Here is a 24,472-nt window from a genome sequence, read left to right as displayed (position 1 = left end):
TCATATGTCTTTGAAACCAACTTTTCCATCGAAAGCCCTGAAAATTCGTTGTCAGAAATTATATGTATTTTTTTGCAGATGAGGCATAAACACATGACAGGCAAAATATAAATGTCTACACTAATCCTTTGGAGCTCCCAGTCTACGTTTTCTGTATTGTGGCATGGATCTTCTGGTGTCAGAGTAGCACGCAGGTCTTCTTATCTTTGAACGGGTTGGATGAAGCCGATATGCCGGTGAGCAGAGGATCGCTGCGTCTGTGTTCCTGACAGTATTGGACTAAATCCGCTGCTGTGAGGGAGATCTGCTCAGATGACAAACAGAAGTTCAAATATTAACAAATCTGGGAAAATAATGTGGATAATGGGAATTTTTAAAGCACATTCTTATTTTAATCACCAAAGAAAATGCTTTGAAATGCTTGAAAATCACACTGGAATAATTGTAGATGTGTCTTAATATTTGAAATCACACATACCTTGAATCTTTCCATGCCTGCTTCGATTTGGAGTTGATCCACCAGTTTTTGGGCCTGGATGATGCTGTTGCTGCTGCTGCACATCTTTCCTGATTTTGCCAAAACAAAATGTCCTATAGGCTGAAGACACCTTTATTTTATGTGCGAAAAAGGTGACTTAGAATAATATTTTAACCTGATGCAAAAGTCTGTCCAGGTCGTGTGGCAAAGTCTGCTCAGATGGTGCTCCTGGCTTTGCATTTTGACCCGTGTCCCTTCTTTTATTCGCTGCTGGGGGGAGTTCAAAGCCTCTGTGATATAAAAGGTCACACAAACCTTTTTTGAAAATGTCACAAACATCACACAACACTTCACAGCTGATGACGACGACTTCATGCTGGTGGAGAGAGAGCCAAAAAGAGCTGGAGCAGTAATGTTAATAAAAGCTGGTTCCAAGATTTATTGGTACAGGGGATAAAACATAAATCCATGCCACACTTTTCACATTTTTACTTTTGAAAGGAAAATTTTAAAACCACGAACCCTTTCCCTTCCACTCCATAATTATGCACTGCTTTGTGCTAGTCTGTCATGTCTGTCACACTAAAAGTATTCTTGAAAAGAGGCAAAATGTGAACAAGTTTAAGCTTAATACGACTGCAAGGCACTTCATATGCAAATTCCAAACCTGGCGAATTCCAGGTTTGGGTATTTTATTATTCTGTTAATAAAAAGCTCATCACTGAACTCATCACTGAGAAAATTGTAAGCAAAACCGAAATACGTGCTAAAAATCTGTTTAGGAGAAAATATTGTATACAGCACCCTCTGGTGGTGACCTAAAGGTACATTTCTATGAAGGTATGTTTGTTGCAAAAGTATTTGTGACTTGTAACAGGTTTAAATTGTAGAGAAAAATCTTAGAGGATTTTAAAAATTTTTTATGAATACAAAACTACTGTCAGAGACTCCATCCTACATGTCACAAAATGTAATAGTCCTGCTCTAACATTTTTTGCTCCATTCTGCCCAGTACAATTGGAGCAAAGCTAATTTAAACACCTCTACTAACATTTTTTTAAATTTTTTTTCCCTTTATACAGACAAAAGTCAGTTAAATCAACTGTTGATGCGAGTCATAAATCCTGTTTTACAAGCTACACCGCACGCTTGACTTTTGCACTATTTGTCACGCTGCAAGTTTGTGGAGAGTTTTCTCTACAATTCTGCATCAGAGTTTAAGGGCAAAACTGTGAGTGTAAGATTTTTTTTTAATGTGACTCAAAGAATAGAATTTGTGTCTTGTACTAGAATGTAACTTTCGTTTTGTATGAAAAAACTGAAAAAAAAATACAGTTACAAAACTCCTCTAGGATTTTTCTCTACACTTTAACTTCTCAGTTACAGGCCATAAATACTTTTGCTCCCAAAATACCTTCTCATGTTTCTTTCACCTAAGTGTTGTGCGCTTTATTAAGTTTGTCCATTCGCGTTTTCCGTAGCGGTGGCTTTTAGCCTAACAGTTTATGCTATGCGTACAGGGCTACAAAACTGTAATATCTTTGCTATTAGGTGCTGTGATAGAAGTGAATTACTCAACCTCTGCCATCACATAACACCTTACAAAGAATAGGTATGTTTTATGCTTGTGTTTTATTCAAAATTAGAAGAGCGAACAGCTACTGGTTGCTAGCATGTCACTGCTACTGTCAAACCACATGGATTTAACATCCTCATTCAAGTGTTGACATGTAATTCTGTGCGCTATTTTATATGTGTATGTGTATGTATAAGTGTGTGTGTGTATATATAGATGCTAGTCTTTGGTCCTCCGTGGAGTTTATGACAACATTTTTCTAAAATTAAATCCCACGATTTCCATGATATTACATTCTAATTGTGCAGTTAAAGAGCAACTATCAGCCTGAGCTGCTGACCAGACTCCTGTTCACATTCCACTGGATTTGTTTATTTTTCCCAGATAGTCTCTGCATTTTGATGCATATATTTTTTTCATCTGTTTACATACATTTTTTGTAACAGTAGAAATGGCGGACCATGCCCCTTCTATTGCCATGGAGGCAGTTCTGAAGCCTAGTGCTGAACTCCCGGAAGATATGCCAAAAATCCGAGGTTACGACTTCAACCAGGGGGTTGATCTCAAGGCGTTGCTGAAGACCTACCTGACCACAGGCTTTCAGGCCAGTAGCTTGGGTCTGGCCATCCAGGAGATCAACCGGATGGTGAGAGATTATCCTAGCCCATACAGAAAAATCTGGTTTTCTTTGAGGTCTGACCTGCTGATTCAGATTTGATTTAATTCCCTCAATTTTCACTGTGGACTATGATAATGGTTTAAAAAAAAGGAATTCAAACACTATTATATTTGATTTATATTAAATTAATAGAGAGAACATCAAATTGAATGCTGTTAGTGATGCGTTTATAGACCACATATTTTGGAAGTTCTTTGTTTTGATGCCTTTTCAAAAAATAAATGATGGAGGAATGGCCAGACTGATTGGTGCATCGTTAACATAACAGAAAAGGGGGAAAAAAAGCACCTAGGTTTATAGTCTTTTATCTGATGTCTAACAAACTTAACTAAATAAAATGTTGCAGCTCTGCAGTGTTGAACTGCTGCTAACCAACAGTTTACCACAGATCGAGAAACGCCTGGAGCTGGTCGAAGTAGACGGAGAAAATGAGTCTGAAGAGTCCTGCGAATCCTCCCGCAAGCCCGGCTGTACCATCTTCCTGGGATACACCTCCAACCTCATCAGCTCTGGAGTGAGAGAGAGCATCCGCTACCTGGCAGAGCATAAAATGGTACAAACGTGTTCACTTATACTTGCCTAAAATAATGAAACCATTTGATGTGACTGTGGCGGTTTGTCTCTACACGCTGCCTTGTTTTTAGGTGGATGTGATTGTCACCACAGCTGGAGGCATTGAGGAGGACTTCATTAAGTGCCTGGCTCATACTTACTTGGGAGACTTCAGTCTGTCGGGCAAAGAGCTGCGTCTGAGAGGCATCAACAGGTTGTTGTTTGAATCTAGATAAACAGGGTTCCTGCTTTGAAAGTGAAGCAAAGGAAGATAAAACTAAACATTTTGCATCTTCTAATGGCTCTGTGTAAAAGAGGCATGCACAAAGAATAAAAATGTTTCGGTGTGGTTAGAAATTTCCTTGAGATGACTGTAAAGAAGAGGTCAGGAGGAATGGGGGTGGGGATAAGAGAGCAAAGCTCAAGTGTAGCAGAGATGGAGGAAGTGCTACATTTTCAGATGTACTTTCTGTGTGAATTTCTTCTCATGTTACCTGTTGGATATAACAGAATCCATGCACTATTTCTCAATAATGTTTTTTTTTTTAAAACTCTCCACCAGTTTTCATCTTGCATAAAATCGGCAAATAAACATGCAGGGGAATAGATTAAATTATCTGTGTCCACCCATTGTCTCTTCTCTGACTGTAGGATAGGAAACCTTCTGGTGCCCAACGATAACTACTGTAAGTTTGAAGACTGGCTGATGCCCATTCTGGATCAAATGTTACTGGAGCAAAACACAGAGGTGGGTGACTTACTTTCATGCAAATTAGTCATTAGTCATGAAGCTGTTTATTGACGTGTAAATGCTCATGTCACAAATCAAACACCAAGTTTGTTTGTTTCAGGGAATCCGGTGGACTCCCTCTAAAATGATCCATCGGCTCGGCAAGGAGATAAACAACACCGACTCTGTCTACTACTGGGCGTACAAGGTTTGTCCCTAAAATGTGAAGTGATACATGAAACCTCATCTTGTGTTATTCCAGATTGCTAAAGGTCAGTTTCTGTGTTTCAGAATAACATCCCAGTGTTCAGTCCTGCACTCACCGACGGTTCTCTGGGCGACATGATCTACTTCCACTCGTTTAAGAACCCCGGCTTGGTTTTGGACATCGTGGAAGGTAAAAAGCAGCAGCAGCAGCAGCGCTTTAACAGAGCAGTTCCACGTTAGTAGTCCCAGCTGTTCAGACCATGAGTTTGGGGTTTGTTTCAGATATTCGAAAGCTGAATGGCATGGCGGTTTTTGCCAAGAAAACGGGAATGATCATCCTGGGAGGAGGGTTGGTGAAACATCATATAGCCAATGCTAACCTCATGGTAAATAACCCTCTGTGATCTTTGCACAAAAAATAACCTGTTTTCTAAGTTACATTTAACAATCTGTTGATCAAAGTTATTAGAAGTAGTGGATTAGAAGCACCGTAAGATCTCTTTTTTTGGCTCAGACTGATTAAAGTTGAAGTGCTGTCAGAGTATTTTTATATCATACAACATAATTTTGTGGTTTGCTGGAAGCTGAATGCTGGCCAGAACATTTCCAATGGGACTCTGTTGCATCTTTCTTCCACCAGAGTTCTGTGCTGCTACTTTATTTGATCTATCTGATTTTTTGAAAGTTTTAGAATGCATCCATTATTGTCAAAAAAAGCTATCTTAAAGCTTTTATGATAGTATTTCAAAGCGTAATAAAGTTTATTCCCAGAGAGCAAACCTGAAAAAAAAAAAATCCTCTCTTTCCCCATCCTTGTTCTTCCAGAGAAACGGCGCCGACTACGCTGTGTATGTGAACACGGGTCAGGAGTTTGACGGTTCGGACTCTGGGGCCCGACCTGACGAGGCCGTATCCTGGGGAAAGATCAGGACGGACGCCAAACCTGTTAAGGTACAGATCCTCATGTCAGACTTAGTTCTGCTTTCCAGGAGAACTAAGACTTCATGTTTGAAGCCGTCGTTCTGCTGTAAGATAAATCTCCTCTCCAATCTCAGGGCTTTCGTAGCTTCTGACAGGTTCTCTTTTGGTTTTGCCCCGTTCAGCACAATTTCTATTTCCCTGTTCCTCCTTTTAGGTTTTTATAGAAAAATAAATTCTACCAATGTATGACTTTAGGTGATTAGGCATTATTGCTTTGCAGCAAGAAGGCTCTTCCTGTTGTTTTCTCTTGGTACTCCAACTTCCTCCCATTGTCCACCAACATGACTGTTACATTCATTAGTTACTTGGAGTTTAGTAATAAAGTGATTCATGTGACTGAGATGCAACACACCTGATGATGTGATGTTTTAATGAACGTTATTTGAAATGTGTAATCTTTACGCCGTATTAGAGTGACTGTAATTCAGACTTGATTTTCTGAGCACCACCAACGTTGTTTTATTGCATTTCTCCTAATCAGATGGGATCGTAGGACGTAATTGTTTCTAGTAATGGCACGCTTCAGCCTTAAGGTGGCGATGTTGGATCACTGTGCTAAGAACTGATGCTGTTTTTTTTTTTTTTTATCAATCCTGGAGTAAGCCCCAAAATCTTTCACACCCTGGTAAATTTAGATTTATTTTCAGTGAACCAAAAAGTTTTTCTGACAGGAAATGAGGCAGTCAACTCATTCAAAGATGAAAAAAGAACAATGTTAAAGGTGTAATAGTTGAATTTTTATTCACATTTTGTTTCCCTCTCCTTTTCTTAAAAAATAAAAAGCATGTCATTAAACAATGGAAAAATATAGAATGGCATTACAGCCATCAAACCTTCCTTATAGTTGCTGATGAGCAGGAAGGTTTTGAGGTTGTTGGACGGCCTCCTTGCCATCAACTCCTTTCACAGATTCCAGTTTGGACTCCAAAATGTCACTGTTGCCTCCAAATAATCACATTATTTGAATGGTTAAAGTCAAATTTGCCAGGGTGAAACAGTAACAGTGGTCTCGTTAAATAATTACTGTGATCTGTTGTTGGTTTTCAGGTGTATGCAGACGCCTCTTTGGTTTTCCCTCTAATCGTGGCCGAGACCTTCGCTCTACATGCCGACAAGCTGACAGCGGGACAGAAAGCAGATTAAAGCGATTATGCTACTTTAAATGTTCAGTTAAGACAACATCCTGTTTTATTCTCATAGTTGTTGTTTTTTCCCCTCTCTGAATGAGTGCATGAATCATATTGAGATCTGCTACTTCTCATACTGCATTTAATCTGAATAGGTATGAAGATTTTGAGGCAAAGTCTCATTTCAATGCTGTCTTTCAGCTTTAGTTTTGTAAACTAGAAGTTTTTGTTTTTTTCCTTCTTTGCCTTTAAGATAGTTGAAATAGCATGCATGTAATGCTATCACATGTACCAAAGAGATTTCCTAAGAGCCTAAACATGTTGCAGCATAACTCATCTCAGTGTAGCTGGAGCTCAATGCATGGCTGCTATTAACGATCAGACCTTATTGATTTTTAGTTTCATTGAGCAGGTAGATCATTTTAATGCCGACGTTTCAGCTTGGAAGATGCTCCTGCATGTTTTAACAAATCAGGAAGACATTTGATTTTGTCTTTGTTAAAAGTTTTGGATTTTAATCAATGCTGTATTTTATTTATTTTTTTGGTTTCTGATTTGTGTGTGAAAGCCACGGAAATGCCGTCATGTGACACTGAGTTGAACATGATTAGATTTGTGAATAGTGTATAAAAGAGAAGTCTTAGACGGTATGTTTGTTACATTTGGGGCATAAAAAGGGAAGTGCAGTTGAGACGCTAATGTTTTCACCCTGCTGTTAATTAAACATGGTAAAAAGATATACATTTTCAATGCAAAGATGTTATTTTATGCATTTAGCCGTTTAAGTTATGGATGTATAAAACTTGGTAGTTTTGAAAATCAACTATTGTTCCATTTGTTTCAAGTGATGGATTTCAGATTAAATATTTTTTTTTGCTGAAGTTCCTTTAGAGGAGACTGGGATAAATTGAGCTGAGACAACTTTGTTTTGGAAATACTATATTATCAAAACAGTTATGCTTAACCCTTATTCTGATTGTTGTAAGGGATGCACAACATCCTGAAATATATGCAGATATATGACCAAGTCTCCCATATTTATTTCTAAATATTGTGTTTCAAGGCTCTCCCTGCAGAACCTTGCTGTTTTAAGATGCACATACAGCTCTGGAAAAAATGAAGAAGCCACTGAACTGAACCCGATTGAAAACCTCGTGGTTATTCCACCAAATATTAATTTCTGAGTTAAAATATTAGTATTGTTGTTTCCAAATGATTATGAACTTGTCTTCTTTGCATTATTTGAGGTCTGAAAGCACTGCATCTTTTTTGTTATTTTGACCATTTGTCATTTTTTGCAATACAAAAATTTTGCTTGGAATTTCGGAGACATGTCACTCATTCATAGAATAAAAGAGCAATGTTCATTTTACTCAAACGTATACTCATAAAAAGTAAAATTAGAGAAACTGATCATTTTACATGGCATCTTAATTTTTTCTTTCCAGAGCTGTAAGTTGTTTGTTTTGCTGAAATAAACTGAGCCTACCCTTTAAAAAGTATGCTTTGACAATAAAGCTCTGTATCTTTTTCTTCAATCAGTGGAGGCTTCACAGATGTTGTGTGACTCTGTTCATCACCTCTATCGGGATGCGTCGTACGTAGTTTTATTCTGACTAATTTGAAAAGTGGCAGTATCGCTGTTAAAGAGATTTTGTGTGCCGACTGTCATCCTCATTTCTTGCTCGGTCAAAATGCAGCTAGACCTCTGCTGAGTTTGTTTCTGCCTGTCTATAGCAACAATGATTCATTTCCTTCAATGAAGAAGGAAACGTATTAACTACAAGAAAATTCAAAGAATGAGATGACATTTGGGGCTGCTGACGAGCCTTTGTACTGAAAAGTGACTCAAATTTCCTGTTATTTTCAATTGCATACATTCTGAATGCGACACAGTCTGGTGCAAAAACATCCTTAACTTTGGTGTCTGTGCTAAAACATACAGCGTAATAACATTTTTGTTTCAATGTGTAAAAAGAAAATTACAGGGTATAGATAATTAGACATTAAGGTTGTACGCTTCAAAAAGATTTCTATTAAGTAGTTGATTCATTGTGTTTCCTATTCAATAATATCAAGACATGTTTTTCTGATTTATGTTTCGTTCGTGAATAACAAAACTCTCGGTTCTCTGCTGTTTCTTCGTGGAAGCCCAAAGGCACCAAAATCCAACAAATAAGTAATTTGTTGAATAAATACTATCAGTTCACATTCTCCAAGATTTAGATTTTAAATCCTTTATTTATTTTAGCAACATGTTTCTTTTAATTATCGATAAATATTTGGAGTGGCCCAGCCACAGACCTGATTTCAATCCCTGCTTAGAGAATCTGTGGTGGGAGCTGATGATTAGGGTGTTGGAAAGGAGGCCTTCCAACCTCATAAAAAGCTTTTCAGCAATCATGTGGAGCACTGAATGCAGTAATGGTAGTGAAGGGTTTTCTTTTCTACTATTTAGAATTATACAAATAGTTTTTGAAATGGAAATTTTCTAAAAATAAAAAATAAAAAAAAAGTTTTTTTTCCTTTCAAAAAGTGATGTTTTTTGGTTGAAAGAAAACATTTTAACTATAAATCTGAAATGGACTTTAAACAATTTTGGCTTAACTGTGTATGTATCATTAAAATCAATAAGTTAGGTTTATAAGTAATTTCCATTTTATTTTGTATGTTTTTGATTATTATTATTAAACTTGTTCCTCTTTCCTGTTCCACTTACTATCATGAATTTATTCATACACATTGTCAAAACCTTCAGCTCTGATTAAATCAACATTACCTCTATACCAAACCAGAGTTTGCTCCGCCCACTGACTTTAATGAAAGAGCCTGACAGATAAAATAGATTCATTAAATACTGCAGGACAATAATATTAAATAATTGGATTACAATTATAATAATTATCTTTGGTTTTAACACATAATAGCTGCACATTTCAATGGATGATTTCTGTGTTTATTTATTAAATGAACCAATTTCATGAAATTGCCACATTCAAATAATTACGCATAAATTTTCTTATGTAAAACATGTTTCCATTTTAATTCAGTCGACATGCAGAAATATGTGATGGCAGCATTACTGAAAAGTTGATTCATTTCAGTAACTCGCTTCTCTAAGTGAAACACATTGCAAAGATTATTTACACACAGACTCATGATTTTAAACCTTTATTTCTGGTAATTAACATGATTTTCTGCTTACAGCTCATGAAATCACAGCATTTAAGTTTAGAATACAACACCAGACTAATAAAAAAAACATGTTATGGGGAAATGTGGGCTTGGCAAGCCATGCCTGCTTAAAGGTTATTATTTTGAAAAGGTAACTGTAATCGAACGCATATTTATTCAATTATTTATTTATTATCACACGTGGCCCTGCAGATGTCAAAGTTTAAAACAGCAGGAACAGCTAGTAGGTTTCTCCGGTATGAATGATACTTTATCAGCTGAAGTCTGTTCTGTGACAAAGGTTACTGCAGGTATTGGTTAACGTACGTACAGGATGTTTGAGTCGCACAAGAGCATCGCAACATCTGCATGTAATCGGCGCTTGCTCATGCATTTTCAATTTGGCCGCGCAGAGAGCCACAGTATCTACGTAGGGCTCAGACATTTCCCTCTATGAATGCAGCAGAACAGAACCAACCACATAATCTTGTAACAATGATCAAGACATTTCCCTCTGCAATATGCGACTTTGTTACAGTGGCAACGGATATTTCCTGTGGCTAATCAGCGCGCTCATATCCTTTGCACTGAGTCACTGTTGTGTTCACAGTTCACTTATGTTTCCAACTCCTTGGAATGGAAATGCAGAGTGGCTCTCTGGTTCGAGTGTGTCTGTAATATGTTCACTGAAGCGTGAGCTGCTTTTTCCTTGAGGAGGCCAGCGTTAAGCCTCTGCTTTTTAAGCGGTTATGTTGACCTTTTTTTTATTTGGAAACGGAGATGGAGGAGTGGAACTGGAGCCGGGATAAGGTCAGCTTTCCCAAAAACCTCGGCTCCATGTGCTCAGACACATATATGGGCTGGGCGTTCCTGTGCTGGTGCGAACTGCTTTTCCATCCACTGTTTCTATCTTTTCCTATTGGCGGCGACGCTGTGCAATTGGAGTGTTTGCTCAGGGCTTTGACAGTTGAAAAGATTTCTTGCGATTTTCAAAGGCATTGTTGTGTGGATTTTAGCTCTATAGAAACATGTTTGCCTTGTGCTTAACCGAGAGATTACAGACAGCCAGAGTGGGCTGAAAACAGTGGAGTCGAGACCCTGCACGTGTTTGTGTGTGGATGAGCTGTAGTCACGCTATGATAATATTGTGTGGCGCCTGCACAGTGGAGACAGTGTCCCCCCTCTCCTCCCCACCACCGTGGAACAATCAGTACACTATGTGATGTGCAGGGCTGCAGCAGTCATAATGGCAATTATGTCTTCTTGCAGCCAGATTGGCAGCTTTTTTATGGTGAGAACCAAGGAGCCAGACAGGGAGGGAGAGTGCTGACCTGCTGCACAGCTGCAGGGTGGGGCAGATCAGCAAGAGTGGAGGAAAGAGAATCAAAATACACAGCAGATGGGTCTGTGATATATATATATATATATATATATATATATATATATATATATATATATATATATATATATATATATATATATATATATATATATATATATATATATATCAGCAGATATAAAAATAGAAGCAATTACTTCTGTTGTTACTGCTATTATCAATGTTATCGTTACTATTTAATGACATTGTCAAATATTATGATGTATTGTAGTCACTTAGAAATAATTTTCTAGCATGTTAAAAATTATGCTTGCTTATATGGGCATGCAATAATGAATACACTTTACTAGTTATAGACATGGATATAGAAAATAATAAGAAAGACTGTCAAAACTAATTTATCGGATGATACAAATGTAAGATGGTGGGCGTAAAAAAATAAGTTCACACTTCTACCCACTCCTTTGAATGTGTAAATATATATTTAACTTTACTCCTGTTCTTCTTTTGTTTTAAATTTATTTTGTTTGTATGCAACTCTGTCTATTCTTTTATTACACTACGTTCATTAAAGTCAAACCAAAACAATCCAATATTCATAATGCCATCCCAGGAACTTTTCATCTAATCTGTGCTTTTCTGCACAGAAGAATGGACGAAAACGTAAAGACGCACAAAACTGGTAGAATCATTTACCTCAAAAGACCTGCAGTCGTTAAAGCAGTGAAAAAGACAGATGGGGTTAATACAAATACACTCCTCACATTTCAGACTCGTCTTTGTAAAACAAAGCTGATAATCATGTTAATATGTGTATTTATTAATGTGGTTCATGTTCAGTCAGGTTAACAGACACCTTTGTGGTGACCTAGGTTTTGCCTTTCAGGCTGCATAACCTGCAAAGTACAATAAGTTGAGTCACTTTCTTCAATGGATAGCAGTAGCCTCTTTATGCTACACAACGTTATGTCACATAATACAGTTTTGTTTTGAAACTATGATGTTGTCATTTGTTTTCATTTATGTCTCATAGTGAACTAAACTAAAAACATGTTCTACAGTAGGAGATTATGACTAAGGCTTCCTGAGCTACTTGTATAATTAACCTAAACAAAAGTTTTTCATTGAAGAACAATGATTCTTATTTTACTTGACTGGAATCATTAAAATAGTAATATAAATGATTAATGTGTCTACGCTTCCGTCTGAGCTTTACCTCAAATGCTGATAGATTTACCTCATTGCATCGTTGGTTTTTTTTTTTTGTCTCCTTCTTCCCCGCCCTTTGTTGACCTGTTTTGTTCCCATAGTGACTCCCGCGTCGGCCTCCTATTGGTCAACCCGCAGAGGTAGAGGCAGGTGAGGAAGCGCGAGTGCGTGGGTGTGACAGACACAGGATTTACAGAACGGGGTGGGGCCGGAGGGCTGCCACGGAAAGATAAACACTGTAATATAGAAGTGGGCGGGGGTGAACAATGGAGCAATAAACCTATAGAAGGCTGTGATAAATGGAGAGAGAAGTGGGCTTAAAAGAGGAGGAGGGCGCCGCGGTGAGGCAGCGAGAGGGGGAGGAGACTCTCCACCGCGGCTCCGCTCCTCTCGCTGCTTTCTCAGAAACAGGAACTTGCCCGTTGAACCGTCGTCCCTGTACGTCAGAGGCTTGATGACGGACACGTGTATCTGTTGCTGTGGCAACCAGGCAACGATAAACATCCGGATGACATCTTTAAGGACGGTAAAACAAACCCGTAACAGTTTAAAGACCTACATGAGTCCGTTGTCATGTGTGGTTGCGTGTGTGATGAAAAGTTCCCGCAGAAATCTAGAAATGGTTGAGGTGAAGCCTTTTTTTAGGACAGTACGTCATATTATTGCAGCTTACGTTTAACTTAATAATGTTGCCTATTGCTAATAAGAAATCATTACAAAGAAAATATGATTATATTACCTTAGTTTTATTTTGCTAAAAATTTAAGCAATATTTCTGAGTGCAATTCTCTATCTATCTATCTATCTATCTATCTATCTATCTATCTATCTATCTATCTATCTATCTATCTATCTATCTATCTGTCTATATGTCTATCTGTCTATCTGTCTGTCTGTCTGTCTGTCTGTCTGTCTGTCTAGAAAATATATGCAATCCAATGAGACTAGTTTGTCAGCAGCAGGTATTAAACATACTTCACCCAGATCAAATTTCATGAAATAAAAATAGTCCTTTTGAAAAGATAAGTCTGACTGTATATATATATATATATTTATTTCTAATTACACATTTATATGTACACTTCTTGAACCTTTACCTGCGCACTAACCTACCTGCATTGATATATGAGAATAAGTGGAATGACTTCTTTATCTTAAACCAATTATCTTTTTTAAAAAATAAAAAAATACACCACTTATGGAATCACTTTATTTGTATAATTCTGGTGAATTTTTATTTTAAATTTGTTTTATTGTAAATGAATAGTCAACTTTGTAATGTGGCAAATTTTTATTGGCAAAGTTATACATTTCGCCTAGTTCATTTTTCCTAAATAACCATACCGTGGATTCAGTTGAATTAATAAGCATAAATGATACACATTTATGATGTGCATAACATTTTATTTAATCCAACATAAGGTAAAGAAGCTACTCTTTTATTGTAGTCTACACGCAGTTCTACAAATGCACTTCCTTAATACTGGTTAAAAAACAAAACATTACTAGAAGAGTGCTTTAAAAAAAGGCCTCAAGTTTTAAAAACCCCACTCAGGAATAGCTTTCTTTGACTCACTCTTTCCTTGTTACATCATTTGTTTCAAATTGACTTTAAGTATTTTTAATTAATGCTTTCTTTCTTTTCTTAATTCTAATTTGCTTCACGGTGACATTAGTTTGCCGTTTCCCTCTGTGGGTTTTCTTGACATCCTTACTTTGAAGTCCACGTCTGGATTTGAGTCATGCACAGGGGATTTTACTAAACGTAAGGTGGTACTGGGGCACAATATTGGAACCACATTTAGTTTGTTTTGGTCTTGCCTGAGGCCTTGATGGGTTGGATTTAGAATGTTTTCTTCAAGACCAGGAAAGACAACAGCGACAACAACTGTTTTTTTCAAAACTGCATCTGGGTTTAAAGCTACTGACTTCATTCAAATGGAACCAATAAAATGTTTTACCTAGAACATTTCATTGCTGTCGTCTGCATGTCTACGAGTTGAGAAATCAAGCCAAAACCAACATTTTCCAGTACAAATACATAGAATTACATGGATTGTTGTTAAGAAAGTTAGATTGTTGTGCTCTTCAGAGATGTCTGGTTTGTCTGATTTTGTTGGGCAAGTGGCATGTAGTTTATTCTAAGCAACACATCTGTACTGATTTCGTGATCTTCAACATAACTGGCTTTGTAATATGTGATCATATCTACACATTATGTTTTCCTGCTTTACTCCATGATATTTCCCTCGCAAGGAGTCAGCTTTTGTTGTAATGTTGGATCTTCAGACATTTTGTCATTTAACGGCTGCAGTTTTTTTTAAATTTTATTTATTTATTTTTTTAAATTTGACCAGGAGCTTTTACTGTGCCACAGAAGGCATAACCTTGGGCACGTGCGCAAGTAAAACAGGTCTAGCAACACCCACTGCCTTCATTGATGTGAAAGAAGGCGTGCCAGACAGTGCAGATCTCAAAGAAAGTGAAAGGTTAATAGTCTGCAGTCTTTGGGATTTAGATAATGTTTAAATAATTTAGATAATGTTTTTTTTTTAATGCCACCCAACATTCACCATGCAGGTGCTGCTTTTAACCACAGACTGTCAGGTGTCTGCAGCGTGATTTGATTTCCTCTGGTTGACCTCAAAAAAGAAGTCAGAGACATGATGGAGGGAAAGAGCAAATAATGCATTGGTTAGATTTATCATGAAGTGAGTGAGAGGATAACAAAAAGAGACGACACACACAGTGATGACTCAAGTAAATGTAATTTTAATCAACTTTAATATTTATGAAGGAACATTTATTCAATACAGAAAACAAAATAACGCGATTAAACATTTTGCACTTCTGATCATTTATTTACAGTCTTTACACAGCAGAAATACACAAAACAGATACAGATTTACAGAAAACTGTTAATAGTCATTAAACAGAATTTAAAGCAACAGAAGTGTGCTTCCACGTGATAAGAGAAGATAATATTTATGTGTGATTCTGTTTATGTGTGTGGAAATGAGAACAGTCCCCTGTTCCTGCTGAACTGAGCCAGCCGACGTCACACACTGATTATCAGCACAGCAGGCACAGGAGACCGACCCAGCGGGGGCTGAGGAGAGGCGGCGACGGAGGTAATTTTTCACACACACAGACAGACACAATCACACAAGCATCAGACCAACAGGCAGTGATGCTCTTTTGAAAAAAGAAAAAAAAATGAAGAAAAAAAAAAAAACTAACAGGTGGAAGCGAAGGGAAAATGTGAACACAAAGCAAACGTCAAAGAAACACAACACTTGCCCAAAGCGACTCGGTCAGCCCAGCGACAGAAATTATGACATAAGGTGACACTCAGCTCTCCCTACAGGGGCGGCAACAGATTTTACTCTTAATGAGACAGCTGACATTTAGCAGACACAGACTCTCCGATGCTGCTCAGTTTCAGCAAATTCAACAGATTACAGCTTTTTTACTGGAAATTTATAGATTGTCAACTCTTTTTCTTCACTGATTTTCCCTCTCCTTATGATATGTCAGCTTCTGACAATACTGTACAGTGAGTCATCTGTGAACACATGTACTCCATCAAACACTTACTGTCAGCCCTGAACACATGGGGCTGATTTTGAAATAACGAGGTGTGAGACTGAGTTCGGAAAGTTAGAGTCAATCTGAGAAAACCATTTCTTTGACATCATAATATTTTTAAAGAAATCAGATTTAGAATCAGCTTTATTCGCCAAGTTCGAGCACACACACACACACACACACACACACACACACCCCCACACACACACAAAAGGAACTTGTCATTTTCCCAGCCATACTCAGAAAGACATTTGAAATATAAATATATAAAAGGCAAAATAAAAATTAAGTTTTTGTCTCTCTTGTAAATATTTATATACAGTTTTTTATATATAAAAGATGAAGAAATACTAATCAAATTAACAGACATTTTGAGGATTTTCTTATATTTTAAGTCAAATAAGTTAGAATTTTTTTACACAGAGTGAAAACAAAATAGGTCAAAGGTATAGTTAAGTTTTAACTAAGTTGGAACTTGGAGCATTATAAGCTATTAGCATCTTAATCGTGGTATTCTCTTCTTTTCTTTATTTCGTATTAATCTGGATAATATGGTCAGAGAGGTTCTAAGACCAAAAGCGAACATCTAACACTTTAGGACAATTTTAAAATAAAAAAAAAAGCATATCGGTTTAGTGGCGCACTATTTTAAGAATCTTTAATTGGTTGTGATGATTGCATTTTATATCTTGGATATTTCCAATAAAATATAAATCAAGATAAGAGGCTCTGCACCGTTCGGGATCTTCTTGTATCGGATATTTTCTCTGACTGGAAACACTTTACATGTTCCGTTCTCACTATGTGTTTCACACAGGAAGACCACTGGTGTCGCACCGCCCCTGACTTTCGTTTCTCCTGTAAAAAAAAAAAAACTTCCAATGCAGATGTGACGTAAATGAAAAGGTTCAAAAAATATATTTGCATGAACTGCAACAATTTATTTATTTATTTTATTTTGTCGTTGTTGGTACAAGTCCAGTCTGGTCTTGACCTTTCTCGGGGTAGCGGTTAGCATCATGAACAACTATTCTGTATGTTTACTGCTATATGAAGACTCAACAACTGTGCACTTCAGGTAAGATATTTTCTGCTTTAAAACTCTTAACAAAACCTCACTTTATAACTGAAAATCTTCACTTTTGTATGAACTCCTAATATGCTAAGTGACTTTGCTTAGTGAAATGCGTGTAAATTCATCCAAAAACTCTTAAGAAATATATCATTGTTTTGCACCAATTATATTACTCTAATTAGGAAAATTGTCTTGTTTTTAAAGTCATGTTCTCACCTGACTTTGTTTACACCAACATGTAATAAAAAAACTCTTTCATAACTTACAGGTTACGTTAGCAGAGTCCCAGTTTAGATCCTATTATTATTATTTTTCTGCTGCTGATCTCTGAGCTGCGGAAACAAACGCGCACCATGACACTTCATTGACAGATGTGAGTAACAGTCGTAATGTTGCTTCTGAAATTTGGTTCCTCTTCTGATGACAGTACCTTCACTCAACCAGAAAGTTCCTTTGAGATCAGAAATCTCCTTTTACAACGAAGACCTGGCCGAGACGACGGCCACAGAAATCAGAGCTACGTAAAACAAATAAATGAGGCACAATGAGCTAAACAAAAGACACAGTGACCTCTGAGGAAACGCAATGAGAATCCTCTTTCACTACAACGTTTTTTTTTTTATTTTTATCTTAAGTCGTAATACGCTGGATCGACATGTTTCTGGGAAGCTGTTCCATAAAAGGAAACCTGTGAGTTGAATGTGGTTTTAATTATTGATGAACAAGTTAGAGATGTCTCTGATAATGAGATTAGAGTCTTTGAGGTTGGAAGCCAGCATAGCCATCATCAGATACTCAATCAGATTCAAGTCAGGACTTTGAGGCTGCTCCAAAATTTCTTCAGATGACAAGAAACATGATGATAAAATGTAAACACTGAAGTGATTACCTTAACCCTAAATCTGCCAGGGACATGAATAATTTTAGACTGAGCTGTAAGTGTCTGATTTGGTGTGTGTTATTTTATATTTTGTATGATTTTGAAATGCACTTTGGTGCCTACCATCACATAAACATTTTACAGGATGTTTAAAAAAAGTGGTAGCAGCCTCTTTACGTTAATGTTATAAAATATATATAATTACAGAGTTCAGCTTATTTTCTGAACCCAGGAAAGCTTTATGAAGCTGAAATTAAATATCTAAAAAAAATACAGTTTAGACAAATAAACTGCAAATTCCATTCTTTTAATAGATTATTTACAGAGACTGCGAAGCAAAACACATTCTTTCTTATATCCAATTGATTTGGATGTTTGCTCAGTCATTTACCTGTAAGTCATTACTTGAAGAAAGCAAAATTGATCAAGTTTGCCATGACGCATCTACAAATAAAAAAATCAGCTTAAGGAGACGCACAACCTTGGGTTGGCTCTATTTTTAGAGATGATAATCACTAAGAACTAAATGCACAAATGGTTACTACATTCTACTATAATTCACTGAACTAAGTCATTTGTTTCTACCTGATGCTTATTATGTTGTCGGCGTTCTGTATCCAATCGAGTGGTGTTGTTAGAAGTGTGATGCTCATTTGTAGCGCTTGTTGCCCCTCCCTGACCTTTACTCTCCCACCTGCAGGCTGCAGCCATGTGGCGGCAGAACTTAACCACTGTGAACATGGCAGGGACTCACTGTTCACATGTGAGTTAAGCCCTGCAGCCGCACAGCGAGGCTTGAAAACCCGCATTTGCCGGGTGTGTTTGTGTGTGAGCATGCAAATGAAAAGCATGGGTGTGTCCATGAATGAGGTAGTAATTTTAAGTGTCTGTGTGTGTGTGTGTGTGTGTGTGTGTGTGTGTGTGTGTGTGTGTGTGGAGAGGGGGGATGCGTTCGTGAGAAGGGTGCTGCTTTTCTTCGTGTCAGCCATTGGAAATCCCTGGCAATGTGATTCAGTCCTGTAGTCTCAAAAATCACTCTGCCAGGAATTCCCCTGGCCAGCAGAGACGTCTAGGTGAGTCGAAAAGGAGCTCATCAGAACATGCAAACATATGAATAATAAACACTAAAATAGAACTCCTGTGTCATTTATACCCTTGATGCATTGTCTCCCCTGTTACCCTCTCACGCAAGTCCTCCCTTTTATATGTCTCGGTGAAATATGAGGTTAGAAGACTGGACAATTCGTACGTGCTATGTATTCATACGTGGCTCTCGTCAGGTTCCCTTGATCTCTTACAAAAATAACTTATCAATGACAGAATGGAGAGTTCGTTAAGAAGGAAGTGGCACGCCCTATGAAGACGTCTTCCCTTTTTCTGTTCATCCTCTTTATCTGAAGTCCTTGTGTGGAAAACTAGGATGCAAGTGGAGTTTTCTCTGCTTTCATGTTACCAAAACACAAGTTTCTAAAAGAATGTCATGATATGTTTTGTGATAGTCCTTAAAAAAAAAAGCAAAAAAAAAAGCACCCGTCTCAAGAATACCTATGTCATATCCCGAGTTCCCTAATTTGTCGTCTTCTTGAAGGTATTTTTATTTTAGCCGCATTAATAATCCACCGTCTGCAAGCTGTGAGTCATTGGGACGCGTTTGGGGAACTCCGGACTCTAAATAAGTTTCAAGCAGCCGCTCTGCTGGAGCTCTGTTCCAAAAACACGGGAAGCTTTGGCCTCTGCAATCATCATCACTGATCTGTAACAGTTTCAAAGAGAATAGTTCACAACTTCCTCTAAAATTATAATCTACAGGCCAATGCTTTCCAGTACTGCAAGGGTAATGTTCCTTTGTTTTCCAGTTTGCAGTCAAATTTACGCATAGATTTAAGTCACTGTAGCTCAAAACACCGTTTTCTGGGGATTTTTTTTTTTTTGCAATACCTTAGAATGGTTTATTATTTTTATTTTATTTTTGCAAGAGAAACGCAGACGGCCTGAGTATGACTAAGGAAGAATCATCGGTTGTATTCGATTTAGAAAATTAAATTGGATTCGTCGCTCTGGACATTTTACATACTTTCCATCCCGTGCCAAAGTAGCTCCACCTGGTCACAATAAAAAAAAACAACCAAGGTCACCTCAGGTCCCAGCACCCTTCAAAGGCTGCATGCTAACTCCCCTTTAACTCCTCTCCACGATCAACCTAAAACCCTGCCATCCCTCCCTCCTTTCATCTAGCAGTCGCTTGACTCGCGCTGTTATTTTCCCTGCCTTTTCATCTTTTCCATCGGTTTTTTCCCCCTCTTTTTGCTCACCCCATCGAACCCGCAGCCATTAATGTCTATGAGCTCATTCCTTCCCTTTCCCCCTGTAATGACGGCGTTATTGGGTTGACAAGCGCTGTCCAACACATCACCTCAAGCACTGGCTTGGAGAATCTCAACAGAGCGCACTTTTTTTTTTCCCCCTGCGAAACTGTTCTTCTGCCTCTTTGTAATTGGATGTTTATTGTGGTTAGGAGTAATCATACGGCGCTGGCACGTGGGTTGCATAAATGTGTCAACGTGTTGCATCTTGATGTAGGTGTCGAGTTGGAAAACTTGCATCACCGAGAGATGATTTCCAACAGATGCACTCTAGTAAAGTCAAAGGTGTTTTTGCAGTTTTCCTGAACTATTGCCTTGTTTATAGATTCTTCTACAGTTTAGGGTGTGTAGTTTACATTATGTGTCTGTTCTGCTCTCTATACACAGGATATATAGAGGTCCAAGTGCGGACGTGGCCGCTGGCCGTGTTCCCTTCAGCGCAAGTCCAGATTTGACATTGCCGTTTACACAAGGCCGCATGGTTAAGTGGAAAAGCCTCTGTTGAGACAGCTGGATCTCGACCTCTTGTTGTTTCAACACGTATCAACCCTCCCTTCTATGGCTCGCAGGCCGAATCTACCTCTTCGAGCACAATATGCTCACTATCAGCAAACAAACAGGGTTATGTCAATGGGGCTGCTGGGCAAACATCGTATGTGCTTGAACTGGGATTTCACAGTCTCATAAACGAGTAAAAGTGCAAATGCACACAAATCTGACATGGCTTTCAGCGTAAAATGTGAAACACTTCTCACTTAATAGCTAGATCTACTTGAAAACAGGGAACATAAGCCACTGCAACGCACAAATTATCCTTGCCTCCATTTGGGAAATTCACCCACGTTAATCACTGCTACTCCATTTTGTTGCAATTTTATGTCTTTACATTTCTGTCTTCTATTCTTAAACAAACCATCATAATTAACTTCTCAAACGATTATGTATCATTTTATCTTTTTTCTGTGCAATTAAGTATTTTAAGACTTTCAGGAATAAATAATCATTGAAGTGCTCAAGTTTTACAAAATATTTAATTTCAGGGCATATTGTTTTGTTTTTTTTGAAAACTTACTTTATGACATTCTATTTCCATTTATTTTGCTCTGATGATTATTCTTGTCAATATCTCATGTGAAAAATGACAAATTAGGACTTTTGTTTGTATCTAAAAAGCTATAAGTGATCTGTTGTCGGTAGATCCAGTTTACTGGAGTCTTAAGACAACAATTCCTGACACAGGAGTATAAATTGCACAGTGGTATGAAAAGGAGGGGTTGCCAATACTAATTATTCCTGGCTACATGCAGTGGGTGGCTTTATTTTATCCCTTCAAAAACAAAATCTATAAAAGTATGTGTTGGTGAAGGGTCAAAGTGATCGGCCCTCCGCTATACGCTTTGAATAAAGATTCAAATCTGGGCTTGAGCTGAGAACTTAACACCAGAACTCCTTTTCTGAAGAGCAAATATACAATGTTTGCTTTTTATAACTGCTGTCAGATGCATTAAGCTTTTACATGTTCAACCTGTTCAGAATGACAAAAGCCAAAAAAAAAAAAAAAACGTGCCGACTGAATTACCAAAACGAGTCTTTACCTCCCCCAATTTGACAGTAGACCCTGAAGCGAGGCCTCCGCTCAAGATATTTTAAGATATTTTAATAACAAAACATTTGCAGCAAAAGCGCTTGGGAACTGCAAGGCACATCCCTGGATCTTTGTACTTACACACCTTACTCAGCACCACACCCTAGCTCAATCATCAGACAGAGCATGCCTTGGCCGTGCATATGGCCGAGGTTCTGATTTTGTTTCATGTTGCGTGTCAGGGTGTAATTACTTCAAAGGCCGTGACATTCAGCGACATTCGAACAAGGGATCTGGCTCCACAGCGGGCCTGATCTTTTGCAGTTTTCGGGAATCAAAGACAAACAATCACCGCCTGGCCTGGACTCAGTGGAAGAATGTACCACATGTGGGACATTAGTCGTTTTTGTATTTTTTTTGTTCAAGAAAAGCTTTAAAATGTTGTTTTTGAGTGAAGAACCCAGCCCAAGCTCATGGTCCACTCCCTGTAGCCCTGTGCTTGTAACCCTATCCTCAGCCTGGTTCGTAGCCAAACACCCTCACCACCACCAGCCCTGTACTTAGTGCACAGCTGCCCTGCTGCCACTGAACCGCACATGCACGAATGGCCGCAGAAACGGCACACATACGCTTTTATTCCACTACGCCAGTGTTTCCTGAGCCAGGGCCCAGCCATACATATTGCCGCCGGCACACCCACTCACCCACCCAACAACCCCACCAAAGCTTTGACTGGATCTTCACCTTCTCCTCCATTATTGCTCTGACCTTCCATCCAAACATTCAGCCATTCATTTAGCCTTTTTACTTAGAACTCCTCCAGCCTCTTCCCTGTTATCGCAAGCCACAATCAGGCACATGAAAAACAGACTAACAGATCTTACTAAATGCGCTTTATCTTCACACTTATCTCATCTGTCCTTGCTGCGTCAGCCTCATGTGAACTTCCTTCAGCTCTTTTTCGTGTCGTCCACAAACCAATTTAGTTTATGTCACTACCCCCAAGAGGGGAACCAGACAGAACGGCGGACAGGAAAACAGACAGACAGCCCTGAAGTGCAGCTGAATGAAACCTTGTCAGCTACAGTAGTGGCTGGATTCCCTTCCTTTCATGGAGGTTTCGGAGCTCGCACACTTACAGGCCCTCTGAACAATGAGAGGAATGTTTGAGGCAGCTCCGGCCCTGCTTCGGCACTGCCATGACGCCCTGTCTGCTGCTTTTTGAGAACTTTTTATGACCTCTGTTCGCACTCTGCACTGCCAGTAAAAAAATCAGCCGAGAGAGCGTACACGGACTTGACATAAAAACAGGCAGATAAAGACAGACGGAACGGGAAGGCGGACAAACAAACGGGTAGAAGCTAAACAATTAAGCAGTCAATCACTCAGATGCGTAGTGGACTCTTAAATCAACTGCAAACACAGGCAGCCATGCAGAAAGTTAGCCAACCTATTCAAAGGAAGTATTTACATCTGACCTTTGTAATGGAGCCGCTTCATAGAGGCAAACCACACAGCAGGGCAATATTCCAGTGCTAATATCACAGTACATTCAAACAGCAGGAAGACTTTACACATGCTTTGTCCCGATCAACAGGCTGCAGAAGCTTCTGTAAAGTGCGTCCCTGTCAAAGACCAGTGGTTCAAGAGGGGGAAAAAAGTCAAAATTATAGTCTTTCCAGAGTTATAAAGTCATAAAACAGTAAAAAACAAAAAAACAGACGAAATCCTCAAAGAAGAGGCAGACATGATGCTGCACCCACCTGAAATAACAGTTTTTTTATCCCTGCTCTCTGCCCCAAGTTCATTTGTCTCCAACGTCACCCTGTAAAGTCGAACTTCACAAGTCTCGCGCCTGTCACTCTTTTTGTCTTCTTGTCGACCCGTTCCTCCTCTGGCTGCGCAGACAGGAGCGTGTGTGAACGCGAGTGTGTCTGGGAGCCAGACAGGGTGTGCAGAGTAACCGAGTGGGCGGTTCATGTGAAGGGAATTCCTACTTCTTCACTCATGCACTCATGACGTCAGAGAAGGCACCCTCCCTTTCCCTCTCGTGCCTCTCCTCTCCAGTTGTTCTGTGTACGGCCCAGGCTGCTGCTGGAACACAGGAAAGGGGGCTGGGAATTAATTGGCGCACTGCTGCTAATAAACGAGCAGAGGCTGTTTGAGTCAACAGCGGACAGGAAGAGCGCAGGGATAAATGTGCATGGGACAGAAACACAGATGGATCCGCTGCCGTGTTTGCGGTGTTGGATGAAAGTTGAGAGAAAGTTGTAGCTTGGTTACCTTTTTATTATTGTTTGATTTTTATTGTTTTATTACTTTAAGTCATCAATATTGAACAAGTTTAAACGCATTTAAAAGGGAGACAAATGAGCCAAAAAGAAAGGATTGCACAATGTTTAGAAAAATCTGTATATTATTGATGAACATTGAAATTATCGTACAAGGATTGACGTAAATCTACATTTTTCACCGTCATCACAGTCACAACAGTCTTCCCACGTCACCACAATCCTCCCACTAGCATCTCAAACATAAAGATCCATATCAATTGCAAGCATCAAAAACTGAAATGTCATCCAGTTGGTCAACTTGCCTACAAAGTTTGAAATCATGACTTTTTAAAATGTTACGGTCCTGTAGATATTGCATCCAATCAATCCTTTGTGAGTGCGAAAATTATCACGTTGATATGGCAATGATGATTTCAGTTTGATTCATTGTGCAGCTCTGCAGAAGTTGATATTAATAACAGTGACTTGCAAAAATGTTAATACCTCTTAAACTTTTTTTAAACAAAGCTGTTGCTTAGCTATAGAAAAATATTAATATAAACAGCAGTTTTCAAGAGATGCCTAAGCTAATCAGCTGAGTATAATTTTTGCGGTTTGACTGGGCCAATTTAATACAGATGTGCTTAAATCTAAAT

The 24,472-nt window shown here is 38.5% G+C and overlaps 2 protein-coding genes and 2 long non-coding RNA genes across 7 annotated transcripts in view; 1 reads left to right on the top strand and 3 right to left on the bottom strand.

Annotated features, from left to right (window-relative positions):
- The window catches only part of LOC148158002 (uncharacterized), a 277,765-nt gene that overhangs the window by 128,347 nt on the left and 124,946 nt on the right, over positions 1-24,472 (bottom strand). The gene's annotated exons all lie outside the window — the stretch shown is intronic.
- On the bottom strand, positions 83-4,359 carry LOC106930936 (guanine nucleotide-binding protein G(I)/G(S)/G(O) subunit gamma-7-like). Of its 2 annotated transcripts, XM_088008279.1 has the most exons (3): positions 4,343-4,359; positions 479-554; positions 83-304 (listed from the first exon to the last, which is right to left on the bottom strand). In XM_088008279.1, the coding sequence occupies exons 1-3, from the start codon at positions 4,357-4,359 to the stop codon at positions 179-181; spliced, it is 219 nt and encodes a 72-aa protein (XP_087864405.1). In that variant the 3' UTR covers positions 83-178. The 2 variants fall into 2 exon arrangements, with proteins under 2 accessions (XP_087864405.1, XP_014864292.1); XM_015008806.2 differs by lacking the exon at positions 4,343-4,359 and having other exon boundaries at positions 479-562.
- dhps (deoxyhypusine synthase) lies at positions 1,642-7,868 on the top strand. 3 transcript variants are annotated; one of them, XM_088008278.1, is made up of 10 exons: positions 1,642-1,709; positions 2,504-2,700; positions 3,122-3,286; positions 3,378-3,499; positions 3,937-4,033; positions 4,137-4,223; positions 4,307-4,412; positions 4,505-4,608; positions 5,048-5,173; positions 6,251-7,868. In XM_088008278.1, the coding sequence occupies exons 2-10, from the start codon at positions 2,506-2,508 to the stop codon at positions 6,344-6,346; spliced, it is 1,098 nt and encodes a 365-aa protein (XP_087864404.1). In that variant the 5' UTR covers positions 1,642-1,709; positions 2,504-2,505; the 3' UTR covers positions 6,347-7,868. The 3 variants fall into 3 exon arrangements, with proteins under 3 accessions (XP_087864404.1, XP_014864297.2, XP_014864294.2); XM_015008811.2 differs by lacking the exon at positions 1,642-1,709 and adding an exon at positions 1,929-2,090; XM_015008808.2 differs by lacking the exon at positions 1,642-1,709 and adding an exon at positions 1,930-2,090 and having other exon boundaries at positions 2,501-2,700.
- On the bottom strand, positions 14,809-23,908 carry LOC106930941 (uncharacterized). Its single transcript, XR_001420961.2, has 2 exons — positions 23,307-23,908; positions 14,809-23,168 (listed from the first exon to the last, which is right to left on the bottom strand). It is a non-coding gene; the product is annotated as an uncharacterized LOC106930941 (long non-coding RNA).

This window comes from Poecilia mexicana, unplaced genomic scaffold (genome assembly GCF_051168715.1).
Source record: "Poecilia mexicana isolate PSO_F unplaced genomic scaffold, ASM5116871v1 scaffold_8, whole genome shotgun sequence".
NCBI lineage: Eukaryota > Metazoa > Chordata > Actinopteri > Cyprinodontiformes > Poeciliidae > Poecilia > Poecilia mexicana.
This window is presented reverse-complemented; position numbering and strand designations above follow the sequence as displayed.